Consider the following 13,815-nt stretch of genomic DNA (forward strand, 5'->3'; position numbering starts at 1 on the left):
TGTTATCCAAACAATAATCTATTGGCATCCACAGACACATTGGAACCACTATTCAAAAACAAGAACACTAATGGTATCCTAAAATACACACTGGTATCAGGATGAACACACAATTTTCAAACAAATTATGACTCTTGGCTACGAAGTCTTTCGCGACGTATTTCTTGAGTAAAAATCTCTCTGTGTGCATGCCGCGTCAATTCAGGATAAAACTCCAAGCTTTCGACCACTACCTCCATGGTCATCGTCAGAGCTAAAACTGACTGTCGTGAACTAGCGAGGTTCTCACTTTTATATGCAAAGGACGGCTTCTGATTGGCTGGAATACGTCATAGCAGCAGCGATATGGCGCGTAATGAAGTGGTGCCCTCTACTTCCATAGATGTAGTTGCTATCCCGCGTTGCTTGCAGCGCCATCCCTTGAATCAAGAGGTAAAGTGCGAGAAGTTTTTCTCTGCGATTTTGTTTATCCAATGCACTCTTCCAAGTGTTGCTAAGTGCATAACCGTTGTCTCTATTAAAGTTATTATCGCTAAGTCTAATTTCGACTGCTTCCCAGATCACAGAGTCCCAGTAATTCGATGCGTGGGCTATTACTCTGGTTTCTTCAAATAAAATCTTATGCTTGTTAAGCAGGCTACGTTCAGCCACCGCTGATTTTTCCAAATACCTGTATTTCAGGTGGCGTTGGTGATCGATGCAGCGGTCGGCAACGGTTCTTACAGACTGGCCCACGTAATTCTTGCCGCATTCGCAAGGAATAGTATAAATTCCCGGCACTCTTAAGCCGAGACTATCTTTGACTGGTCTCAACATTTCCTTAATTTTCCTAGGTGGTCGGAAAACTGGTTTTATTCCTTGCCTCTTCAGGACTCTGGCTATCTTGCTCGTTGTAGCACCGCAAAAAGGAAGCCGCGCTATGTGTTGGTCCTCTTCTTGTATGTGGCCGGCATCGTGTCTATTTTCTTGGACAATACTGATTTAATTTCACCGGCAGAATAACCATTCCTCTTGAAAACAGTTGTCAAATGGTTAATCTCGGGACCGAGGTGGTCCTTGTCGGAAACAGTCCTGGCTCTGTGTACTAAAATATTCAGCATAGCTCTCTTCTGAGATGGATGATGGAAGCTATGGCTATGCAGATATAAGTCTGTATGGGTTGGCTTCCTGTACACAGAATGGCCCAGTCGTCCATCCGGCTTTCGCTCCACCAACACATCTAAAAAAGGTAACTTCCCTTCCTTCTCTACCTCCAATGTAAATTTTATGTTTGGATGTACACCATTCAGATGTTCGACGAACTGCTGCAGAATGTCGCTGCCGTGTGGCCAGATTAAAAAAGTATCATCGATGTACCTGTAGAAGCATGATGGGCGGAGGTGAGCACTGCTCAGGGCTCGTTCTTCAAAGTCCTCCATGAAAAAATTCGCTATTGCTGGTGACAGTGGCGAACCCATGGCTGTTCCATCCGTCATTTCATAATAATTTCCACTGTATAAAAAATAAGTGGTCGTCAAGGTATGCCGGAACAACTTCAAAATTTCTGAGGAGAAATGAGCAGCCAACAGTTGTAATGTGTCATCCACAGGTACTTTGGTGAACAGAGAAACCACATCGAGGCTGACCATGATATCACTTGGGCCTATCTTCATCTGTTTTATGATATCAACAAACATTTTTGAATTCTTAATATGATGTGGGCAGTGACCAACTATAGGCACCAACAATTTAGTTAAGTGCTTTGCAAGCTTGTACGTAGGAGAGCCAATAGCGCTAACAATCGGTCTCAACGGGACGTTCTCCTTATGAACCTTTGGCAAACCGTACAGGCTTGGTGGCCTAGGTGCTCTCGGCCGTAAGTTCTTCACCAGTTTGTCGGAGAGGCCAGAGTTTTTTAGTAGTTCCTTTGTCTTCCTGCTGAGAGCCGATGTGGGATCCCGTCTGAGAATCCGGTATGTGCTGTCCTCCAGTAATAATCCAACTTTCTTGTGGTAATCTGTAGCATTGAGGATTACTGTGGCGTTCCCCTTGTCAGCAGGTAAAACAACTAGATCTTCATCCTTCTGCAACAATTTCAGTCCTTGTCTTTCCTCTCTGCCAATGTTTGACTTAGGCGGCTTGGATGTCGCTAAAATCTGGCTAGTAGCAAGCTTTACGTCATCCGCTGCTTCTTGAGAAAGATGACGAACTGCTTGTTCCACTCCACTAATGATCTCAACCACCGGTAACTTACATGGAGTTGGGGCAAAGTTCAATCCTTTACTGAGAGCCGAGATAGTAGCTTCATCAAGTTCCTTGTCAGAGAAGCTGAATGTACACTGTAGAACTGCACAATAGGCTGTCCCAACACTGTAAAGCCCTCTGATTACCTTTGACGGTGATAAGGTGTCCAAATCTGTATGATATTGGCACTAAACACAACTGATCAACCTCTTTGTTAAACAGGCCTTCATAACCTCGGCATAGGCATTAGATAAAACTTTTTCTCATTGGTGAAGAGAACCTGATGTTATTGACCTAGGTTCTATTCCAGATGTTTTTTGTGCACCACTATACTTTTGGGGGAGAGGATTTGCACTGTTAGATGACTACAGGGCAAACTGAACGTGTGGTTGCACACTGTCTGGGCTGACACATACCTCTCTGTTGCCTTATAGGCAGTGCACAGATCTATCACATTTCTCTCAGGTTACCTACAAAAAATTATTTATAGTTATCAGTAATTATCTGTTTGTATTGACAATGTTCGAAACTATGAGACACCTTTAAAGTTTTGTGTCTCATGATAGAGGTTGAATGTTTGAATGACATCGCTGCGATATGTGCCAACTTCGCAGCAAATGTTCTGTGCTGACCATCTTTATTGTCACAAAACGGTCTTTTGAAGTATGTTGACAGACTGAACATGACTGGAGATGTGCACTCTACTTAACCCACCGAACTGCACAGAAAATGCAATTTTACTTTCACCCCTATTACAGACTTTTTAGATAAAAAAACATGTGAATACTCGTTTTCTAATAAAAATCGCCTGTTTTTGATAGTAGATGAAATTCATACACTTTTCATTTTCCCAAAATTGAATTTACATGAAATTTGCATGTACATTCGGAAAACATCCATGTTACATTCGCTGACTACGAATGAACAAATAAATAAATGAAAAATTAAATACAAATCGTCTGTGGAAGCAACTTACGCCGGCACGACGCAAGACATCAACGGATATCACAAATTCCATTTCTTCTGCTCCCTCTGCTAACAAAACGATAGCAGATTTCTTAGCCATTGCCACTGTTTCACTCGTGAGAAACGCTTTCTGTAAGGCAAATATACAAGCTGTTGAGCGTCGCAGTATCATGAAATTTACACACATATGCAAACGCCGTTGACGGCACTGACCTTCGTCAATGTCGTCTGCTCCTTGCCAACCTTCGAATTACACATGCATGGTTGCGGAATTTTGTTCATTGTGGCAGAAAATCAGTTAAAACTTTTAGTAATTTTGTCTTCCATTGGCTATCTTCAAAACATGATGGTTTTTATAATATTCACCGCATATGAATTATTGTTACAGATTGTAGCTGCAAATCATTATAAATTTGTCAGCATGATTTCGCTCTTTGTGCTGTTTTTCCGGAAAGATATGAATTGAGTCAAGGTTGTTATTGTTTGCGTGAGATTCTTAAATTAAAGGTTTGGGCTGCAAGTGTTCTCTTGTATACGTTGTATGTCGTTTTAGTTACGGAATAATTAACGTACGTGGTTGTATAGTTCTGTATGTATTTTTGTTTTATTTCTAACGTACAGTAAGTAAAGTGACAAAATCAGCTGTTTGATAAGCTTAGGTAGGTTGATGAGACTTTGTTATAATCCTCGCTTATATTTCAGAGTTGCGATATGTTCTTGAGACGTACCTGTTACGATAAAATTAGTTGTTAATAGATTTCGTACACCTCTTCGACTCGACGTCACGTGTGAATGAGAAGGGATCGTGTTTTTCATGGGAAGACAAGGCATAAGAATTGTTATCGGCGTTGTCACTATCGTATGTTCTTACAGTCATTGACAAGACAGGTAGAAAATAGAATTATTGCCAAGTGCATTCCATACAGCTTTCGGTATTCTGTTTCAGTGACGTGATTGTGATCAAGAATTAATGTGGTTGGAATGCATCCTGGACCGATTCAAGTGCCTGTCTTCGTATATCCAACACCAATCATATTTTATCTTGAAGACCAAGCGTCACACAAACAAGTATTAACTTTATACAATCCTTACGAATTTCCAATTAGATTCAGAGGTAAGCAAAGTTAGTGGTCACTACTGTTCTATAAAATGTTCTTTTCTCATAAAAACCTCATAAGATGGGGGAAACAGCTGTTTTGTAGAAGATTACGTAAAATTTTACTGCAGTGAATAAACGAAATGTTAAGGACAATTATTTTGAACATTGTTTCATTTAGTTGTTAAATTTTTAATTTTAACATGTTCAAGTAAAGAAACTGGTATATTGATTCTAAAGTTTGTGAGACTGCTTGGTAACATTAATTGTGGTAGAAATGACCTGATTTCTGTGGAGATATAACTGTTGCGCAATTCAACTATTCAAACCATAGCATTGACATGTTGAATATAGTCAGTAGTTTCAGGTACATACTGAGAGTCAACTCTTCAACTTGTGAATGCAAAACTGTAGTTTCACAAATTTAACTATGGTATTAACAGAAAGAGACCCCAAAATAAGATTTTTCAGCAGTGATTTTAGTGATCACAATATCTATCAAGACAACTCAATTTTATGCTAGTGTTGGAAAAATACAAGACACACTCCAGTACAACTGATGTAAATAACATATTTTGCAGCTTCTGTAATGTGTTTCTTCATTATTTTGATGCAGTAACTCAAGTGAAAAAGTGGAGGATTAGTGTGGTTAAAATAATTGTTGAGGAAAGTAAGTCTTATAACAAACATAATGGGAAAAAGCTCCCATAATTCCTTAACCTCATCAAATTACACCATTATTTGAAAAGTGTGTTGAAAATTCATCAAATGTTCAATAAGACAATAAGAAAAGTTAAATGGCATATTAATGATAAATGCACATACACCCACACAGCTACAGTGTTCTGGCAGAATATGTTGTAGTGCACCACATTTCTACTGATGTGAGGGATTGATAGAGTGAAATGAGTTAACTGAAAAAGAAGTTGGGGAGTACGTGGAAACGTTTGAAGGAAGTGTGACTAACAGCAAGGAGGGAATAGCAACAAGTGCACTTGATATAGGAATACGGCTACGATTGATCCCATTCTGGTGCATTTGTGGGACATGCATGTGCTACACACTGATGTGGAGGAGTAGACTGAGAGAGAGGTAGAACGGAGGAAGGTGCAAGTATGGAACAAGTCAAGTTTGAAGCCATGGGGACAAGAGCAGGTGTCGGATGGCGACTATTGGATATTGAGGTCAGAAGGCTTCAATGATTAAAGTATGTGTTATAAGGACAATCGCCATTTATGCAATTCAGAGAAATAGTTATTGAGGGCAAGATCCAGATGGCACATGTCATGAAGCAGCCCTTGAAGTCAAGTAGTCATGCTCAGCAGCATTTCAATCACTGTTTGGTCAGTACTGCTCGGTTGATCGTGTGGACTGTCAGTTGGTGGTCATGCCCTTGTTATAGCCTGTCAACACTTCAGACCAGAGTTGAAAAAGGAAATTTTGTAAATTATATTGGTGAAATTGGTGAACGGATACTGCTTTTTAGGGGGATGTTAGGATTGTGAGAAATATGTCTCTTTGAGAAGGTTTTCAGTTTCCAGAAGGCCTTAATATGTAAGCATAAAATGTGTTTCATAATTCTACAACAGACTGATGTCTATGATATTGATCTCTAGTTGTGTTCATCTTTTTTACTATCTTTCCAAGAAAGTGGGATTAGTTGTGTATTTTTCCAATCACTTGAACACTTTGTTCCTTCAGTGATCTATGGTACACTACTGCTAGAAAAGAAAGCAGCTCTTTTGCGTACTCTTAAGTAGAATCGAGTAGGAATCCTTTAAAGTCCAATTGCCTTTCCTCTGTTATGGGTAATTTTAAATAATTTTCTACCGTGCAGTCACTTGTTTTGATATGTCACTTTGACATTTCATGTGATGCTTAAAAGGAGGAACCACAATATTAGACTGTCAGCGAGAGGGCTCCGCTAGTTCTTGCTACTAATAAGGCGAGTACACCGTTCGCTTGTTATATGTTTTTACAAGCTTCAAACAGGAGCGACTGCAGTAACGGATAGGAACTGTGATTGTTGTATACAGATCCGAGCTGAGCCGGCGGCCCTTCGCTCACAGCTTCTGGCTGTGTTGGCTTCCGTCACACAGCTTGAGGCCGCTGCCAGGGGGCATCACTGTGGGGGATTGGACGCGGGGATGCAAGGGACATCAAGCACGTCCCACGTGTCCTCTGATCAGTCCACTGCTGTGACCTCCCCGGGTACTGCTTGCACTGAGGTTGACCCCTCACCCTTGGTCGAGTGGGAGATCATTCCAAAGTCTAGCAGGTAGCGAAAAACTTTCCGAGGGGCTGATCATAGGGCCTCCCCAGTTTGTTTGACAAACAGGTTTCGGGTGTTATCTGTGGCTGACAATCTCTCTGAGCCGGATGCAGTCGTCCACCCTGTTCCAGAGGAAGCTTCTCGGCCCTCAAGGTTTGGTCATTCACAGAGGGTGGGTTTGCTGGTAGTTGGGAGCTCCAACATTAGGTGCGTAATGGGGCCCCTTAGGAACATGGCTGCCAAGGAGGGGAAGGAAGCCAGTGTGCATTCCAGGGGGAGTCATTCCGGATATGAAAAGGGTACTACCAAATGCCATGAAGAGTACAGGGTGCAGACAACTGTAGGTGGTGGCTCATGTCGGTACCAATGATGTGTGTCGCTTTGGATCAGAGCAGATCCTGTCTGGTTTCCGGTGGCTTGCGGAAGTGGTAAAGACTGCCAGTCTTGCTTCCGAGATTAAGGTAGAGCTCACCATCTGCAACATTGCTGATAGAACCGACTGTGGTCATTTGGTGCAGAGCCGAGTGGAGGGTCTGAATCAGGCGGTTCTGTGACGGTGTAGGCTCCAGATTCCTTGACTTGCAACATTGGGTAGTGGGTTTCCGGGTTCCGCTTAACAGGTCAGGAGTCCACTACACACAGGAGGCAGCTACATGGGTAGTGGGGGCTGTGTGGAAGAGACTGGACAGTTTTTTAGGTTAGAGGGTCTCAGGGAACCACAGAAGGGGCATCTGTCTAAAAGTGGGCAGGTAAAACACAGTAAGGTAGTTGTAGAAATGATTGGTATTGTAGTTGTAAATTGTCATAGCTGTGTTGGGAAAGAACCAGAGCTCCAAGCCCTAATAGAAAGCATTGAAGCTCAAATAGTTGTAGGTACAGAAAGCTGGCTAAAGCCAGAAATAAGTTCAGCCGAAATTTTTTCAAATGATCTAACAGTGTTCAGAAAGGATAGATTAAATACAGTTGGTGGTCGAGTATTTATTGCTGTCAGAGGTAGTTTGCCTTGTAGCGAAATTGAAGTAGATAGTTCATGTGAAATAGTATGCGTAGAGGTTATACCTGACAATCAGACTAAACTATTAATTGGATCGCTTTACTGAGCCCCGACTCAGAAGACGTAGTTGCTGAACAGATCAAAGAAAACTTGAGTCTCATTTCAAATTAGTACCCCACTTATACAATTATAGTTGCTGGTGACTTCAATCTACCCTCGATATGCTGGAAAAATTATACGTTTAAAGCCGGCGGCAAGCATAAAACATCATCCGAAATTGTACTGAATGCTTTCTCAGAAAATTATTTTGAACAATTAGTTCATAAGCCCACTCAAATCATAAGCGGTTGCGAAAGCATACTTGACATTTTAGCAACAAATAATCCTGGACAAATAGTGAGTGTTGTGATGAATACAGGGATTAGCAACCACAAGGCTGAATACCATAACACTTGCAACCATCAAAAAGAAACACAAAGTATATCTATTTAAAAAAGCTGATAAAAATGCTCTTAATGCCATTTTAAGAGACTGATCATGTAAGTGTAGAAAAGTTGTGGAATGTTTTCAAAGAGACAGTATCAACAGCAGTTGAGAGATATATATACCACATAAATTAAATAAGTGATGATACTGAACCCCCATGGTACACAAAACGGGTCAGATCATTGTTGCAGAAGCAACAAAAACAGCATGCCAAATTTAAAAGAACGCAAAATTCCCAAGATTGGTAAAGTTTTACAGAAGTTCGAAATATAGCGCGTACTTCAATGCGAGATGCTTTTAATAATTTCCACAATGAAATTTTGTCTCGAAATAGGGCAGAAAACCCAAAGAGATTCTGATCATACATAAACCACACCAGTGGCAAGACGCAATCAATACCTTCACTGCACAATAACAACAGTGAAGCCACTGATGACAGTGCCACTAAAGCAGAGTTATTAAACACGGTTTTCCGAAACTCTTTCACCAAAGAAGGCGAAGTAAATTTTCCTGAATTCCAATCAACGATCAACTACCTAGATGAGAAACATAGAAGTAGATATCCTCGCTGTAACAAAGCAGCTCAAATCACATAATAAAGGCAAGGCCGCCAGTCCAGATTGTATACCAGTCAGGTTCCTCTTGGAGTATACTGATAAAATAGCTATATATTTATAGCAATTATATACAACCACTCACTCACAGAAAGATTTGTACCTCAAGACGAAAATTGCTCTAGTCACACCAGTACCCAAAAAGGGAAGCAGGAGTAATCCGCTAAATTACAGGCCTATATCACTAACATCGATTCGGAGTAGGGTTTTGGAACATACACTGTATTCGAACATTATGAAGTACCTCGAAGAAAACGATTCATTGACATAGTCAGCACAGATTCAGAAAATATCCAGAATGAGATTTTCACTCTGCAGCGGAGTGTGTGCTGATATGAAACAACAAGGCAGATTAAAACTGTGTGCCAGACTGAGACTCAAACTTGGGACCTTTGCCTTTCGCGGGCAAGAGCTCTACCATCTGGGCTACCCCTAGCACGACTCGCGCCCCGTAGGTAGAGGACGAGGTACTGGCAGAAGTAAAGCTGTGAGGACAGGGCACAATCGTGCTTGGGTAGCTCAGATGGTAGAGCACTTGCCCGCGAAAGGCAAAGGTCCCAAGTTCGAGTCTCAGTCCCGCACACAGGAAGTTTCAGAAAATATCGGTCTTGTGAAACACAACTAGCTCTTTATATTCTTGAAGTAATAAGTGATATTGACAGGGGATGTCAAATTTATTCCATATTTTTAGATTTCCAGAAGGCTTTCGTCACTGTTCCTCACAAGCGTCTTCTAACCAAACTTCGTGCCTACGGATTATCGCCTCAGTGGTGTGACTGGATTCGTTATTTCCTGTCAGAAAGGTCACAGTTCGTAGTAATAGATGGAAAGTCATTGAGTAAAACAGAAGTAATATCCGGCATTCCCCGAGTGAGTGTTATAGGCCCTCTATTGTTCCTCATCTATATTAACGACATAGGAGACAATCTGAGTAGCCGTCTTAGAGTGTTTGCAGATGATGCTGTCATTTATCGTCTTTTAAACTCATAAAATGATCAAAACGACTTGCAAAATGACTTAGATAAGTTATCTGTATGGTGCGAAAAGTGGCAATTGACCCCGAATGGGGAAAAGTGTGAAGTTATTCAAATGAGTCCTAAAAGAAATCAGCTAAATTTCGATTACGTGATAAGTCATACAAATCTGAAGGCTGTAAATTCAACTATATACTTAGGGATTACAGTTGCAAATAACCTAAATTGGAATGATCACATAGATAAGATTGTGGGTAGAGCAAACCAAAGACGGCGATTTATTGGCAGAACACTTAGAACGTGCAACAGGTCTGCCAAAGAGACTGCTTACACTGTGCTTGTCCACCCTATTCTGGAGTATTGCTGTGCGGTATGGGATCCGCATCAGGTGGGACTGACGGATGACATCGAAAAAGTACAAAGAAGAGCAGCTCATTTTGTATTATTGTGAAATAGGGGAGATAGTGTCACAGACATGATACGTGAATTGGAGTGTCAATCATTAAAACAAAGACGATTTTCGTTGCGACGGAATCTTCTCATGAAATTTTAATCACCAGTTTTCTCCTCAGATTGCGAAAACACTCTGTTGGCACTTACCTACATAAGGAGAAATGATCATCACGATAAAATAAGAGAAATCGGGGCTCACACAGAAAAATTTAAGTGCTCATTTTTCCCGCATTTGTAAAGAGGCGTGGCCGTTTCGAAAAACGTGCATGATTTTTCACTAAAATTGTGCAGTGGCCATACAGGAAAGTGGGGGACATTGCAGTAAAAGATGTTTTACAGTAATAGGGATTCTGATAAACGTTACCTAGTGGACCTTCTTCGCATTTTTCATATGTGTTGTACAATACGTGTAAATAATATACACTACTGGCCATTACAATTGCTACACCCCGAAGATGACGTGCTACAGACATGAAATTTAACTGACAGGAAGAAGATCCTGTGATATGCAAATGATTAGCTTTTTAGAGCATTCACAAAGTTGGCGCCGGTGACGACATTTACAACGTGCTGACATGAGGAAAGTTTCCAGCCGATTTCTCATACACAAACAGCAGTTGACCAGCTTGGTGAAACGTTGTTGTGATGCCTCGTGTAAGGAGGAGAAATGCGTACCATCACGTTTCCGACTTTGATAAAGGTCAGATAGTAGCCTATCGTGGTTGCGGTTTATCGTATCGCGACATTGCTGCCTGCGTTGGTCGAGATCCAATGACTGTTAGCAAAATATGGAATCGGTGGGTTCAGGAGGGTAATACGGAACGCCATGCTGGATCCCAATTTTCTCATATCACTAGCAATCGAGATGACAGGCATCTTATCCGCATGGCTGTAGCGGATCGTGCAGCCACGTCTTGGTCCCTGAGTCAACAGATGGGGACGTTTGCTAGACAACAACCATCTGCACGAACAGTTCGACAACGTTTGCAGCAGCATGGACTATCAGCTTGGAGACCATGGCTGCGGTTACGCTTGATGCTGCATCACAGACAGGAGTGCCTGCGATGGTGCACTCAGTGACGAACCTGAGTGCACGAATGGCAAAACGTCATTTTTTCTGATGAATCCAGGTTCTGTTTACAGCCTCATGATGGTCTGATCCGTAGCATGAGGGTCCAAATGATGAAACTTGTTACTGACTCTGTGCTGGCCGTAACAACAGATATCTTCGTCATTCTTTGACTAAAAGTGTTTTCTTTCGGGTTGATCTAATATATCAAATGTTAAAATTTCTAGAATGGCATTAATGTTTTATATTTTGTCATCCCTTTGTAGCCTGAGGAATATTTTTTTTCTTCATGGACAAAAAAAGAAATGTTATTTATAACTGTAGTTTTAAGTTTGTGTGTTTTGTGATAACTTATTTTTTCAAATATGCTGTTCTGATCTATTTAGAAACTCACAGAGGCAGAAGGAATGACAGTTATCTTTTTCTCATGGGGGAATTATAGCTTCAAACACTACATAAATATGTGTCATCATGTAGTGCATGACAGAGAAAGCAACAGCTTTTCTAAAGTAACGAGTTTCCTCTTAATTTTGTTACTTTACGCTTAGCTTGAGTAAACGCAAGTAGTTTGTAGCAATTTTACAATTGTTAATTATTAGGTCAGCTGCTTCACGTTATTGTACACCTTGGCTCTTCCTCTTTCCTTGAAGTGTTGACTTTTTAATGGGCTCTACACAGCACAATGTACAGATGACTGAATCTCCGGAACAGAATGAACAAGTGAATTGATTGTGTTCTGTGCCAGTAACCACATGAGTAATATGATGACAGCTAACTTTCCTAAAACTGCAAACTAATATTTTATTCCAGTTTTTAGGGAAAATAAACATGTTATAAGGCTTGTTTACCACCATTTTAAATTTTCAGCTGTCAGTTATTACCAAAACAGTTAACATATGTGCGTAATCCATCATTATTTTTCAGTACTATTATTTTAATGGTCATCGTATCGGAGATAACCTACTTCATTTTTTTCCAGTGTTGTGCACCGCTCCAAACAAGTACACAGTTGTAGATCCGGAGGGTTCTATTAGACCTCGGTGTTGTATTGATATCGTCGTTAGACATAATGCAGTTACATTGGCGAATTGCAACATCACAGATAAATTTAGGATACAGATGCAAAATCATACAACTAAACAGGTAATTTTGTTGTTGCTCTTTTGATCTCAGTAAATTTGTTTGTTTACATTGAGTTCTGGCGATTCTTGTGAATACATCGTAGCATATAGAACATATCAGTTTTCCAAGTTTGTTATGTTTGCATTCCATGGTACTACATAAGTATTACTAATCAGTTTTAATTAAAGCATCTACAACTTTGGTTCTATTAAAGAAAAATAAAACATATTTAAATAGGTTTACAATAACAAATAAACATGCGTACAGCTAAGGAGCTGGGAATGTATCAGAGTTTTACAGGTACATGGCTACTTGCATTGTGGCTTTGAACTCCTCCATAGTGTAAAATGAGGCCATTACAAATCTTACAGCTACTGAAATGTATTCCCTTCTGTACCATTTGAGGTTTGCAAGTTAATTACTGAGATCAAGCTGTGGAATCTAGACAACATTTCCAGATTATTTTTCATTTCAGAATCCTTTAGAGTACATACATTTAAATCACCTCAGACTACCAACTGCTTCTTGCTGTCTGACACAGTAGCATAGTAAGGAATCCGTTGCTTCATAAACAGTTCAAAGTTTCTCAGTGGAGATATATATGCAATTACTGAGGATGTAATTGAACTATTTTTCGATATTAATTCACATGTGGATGCTTCTGTGTCCCAGTTTCCACAAAATCTATTTCTTTTGATGTTTATGAACTTGCGTTCTGCCGTAATATATGTAGCAATTCTTCCTCTTCCCGTGTTAGTTCTGCTTGAGTAAGGCACTAGAGCTTCATCTTTATTATGAAAAGGATAGTTGCTACTCACTGTATAGCAGACAGGCACATCAAAAAGGCTGTCAGAAAATGAGATTTTAGCCAACAAGGCCGTCATTGGTGACACACACACACACACACACACGTGACTAGGTCTCTGGTTGCTAAAGCCACATTTCAAGCACCCACTGACAGTATGGTCACAGCAACCAGTGACCTGGTCGTGAGAGAGAGAGAGAGAGAGAGAGAGAGAGACCAAGGCCTTGTTGGTTGAAAGCTCACTTTCTGTTCTGAGTTTTTTTTGTTGTGCCTTTCTGCGACTCGGCATCTCCATTGTATGGTGAGTAGCAACTATCCTTTTCATAATACTGTTACATTCCATCCTGGATTTTCTATGGTTGAGAGTTTCATCTTTTTTATTTCACTTCTCCAGCCCTGTAGTTATGTGGTATTCAGGCACATACAGGATGTATTTCTTTTCATAACTCTCAAAATTTTGAAACAAAGAGGAAGCTTTTCTACTTTATTACTGAGTACTCTAATATTCTGATGAAAGAAGCTAACTCTACTTTTCTTTGCACTCTTCAGCATTTTGTGGGGCACTCTTGTTCTAATTTCTTTCACAGCAGGATGTCTGAATCCTGATTCTAAACCAAATCGAGTACGCCTCAGCCACTATTAACCACAGGTATCTTATTATGTGTTGCCCACCCTCACACCCATCCCCACAGTAAGTTTTCTGCAAGAATATATCATCAAATAGAGATTACATGTGTTTGG

At 40.5% G+C, this 13,815-nt stretch overlaps 2 protein-coding genes across 7 annotated transcripts in view; one reads left to right on the forward strand and one right to left on the reverse strand.

The window, feature by feature from the left end:
- The window catches only part of LOC124613338 (Parkinson disease protein 7 homolog), a 116,738-nt gene extending 113,326 nt beyond the window's left edge, over positions 1-3,412 (reverse strand). The window contains exon 1 of the mRNA XM_047142037.1: positions 3,200-3,412. Coding sequence (XP_046997993.1) covers positions 3,200-3,376 — 177 coding nt within the window. The 5' untranslated portion in view covers positions 3,377-3,412. The remainder of the gene's footprint in view (positions 1-3,199) is intronic.
- A 172-nt stretch (positions 3,413-3,584) lies between these two features.
- LOC124613348 (motile sperm domain-containing protein 1-like) overlaps positions 3,585-13,815 on the forward strand; it is a 56,709-nt gene continuing 46,478 nt past the window's right edge. Inside the window, exons 1-4 of one of the 6 annotated variants that reach the window (XM_047142048.1) lie at positions 3,671-3,809; positions 3,892-4,048; positions 4,136-4,303; positions 12,127-12,290. In XM_047142048.1, the coding sequence (XP_046998004.1) occupies positions 4,171-4,303; positions 12,127-12,290 (297 nt within the window). In that variant the 5' untranslated portion in view covers positions 3,671-3,809; positions 3,892-4,048; positions 4,136-4,170. Of the gene's footprint in view, positions 3,849-3,891; positions 4,049-4,135; positions 4,304-12,126; positions 12,291-13,815 lie in introns of all 6 variants that reach the window. The other 5 variants (XM_047142056.1, XM_047142064.1, XM_047142086.1 and 2 more) reach the window with 5 other exon arrangements.

The sequence above is a fragment of the Schistocerca americana genome, chromosome 1 (assembly GCF_021461395.2).
Source record: "Schistocerca americana isolate TAMUIC-IGC-003095 chromosome 1, iqSchAmer2.1, whole genome shotgun sequence".
Classification (NCBI taxonomy): domain Eukaryota; kingdom Metazoa; phylum Arthropoda; class Insecta; order Orthoptera; family Acrididae; genus Schistocerca; species Schistocerca americana.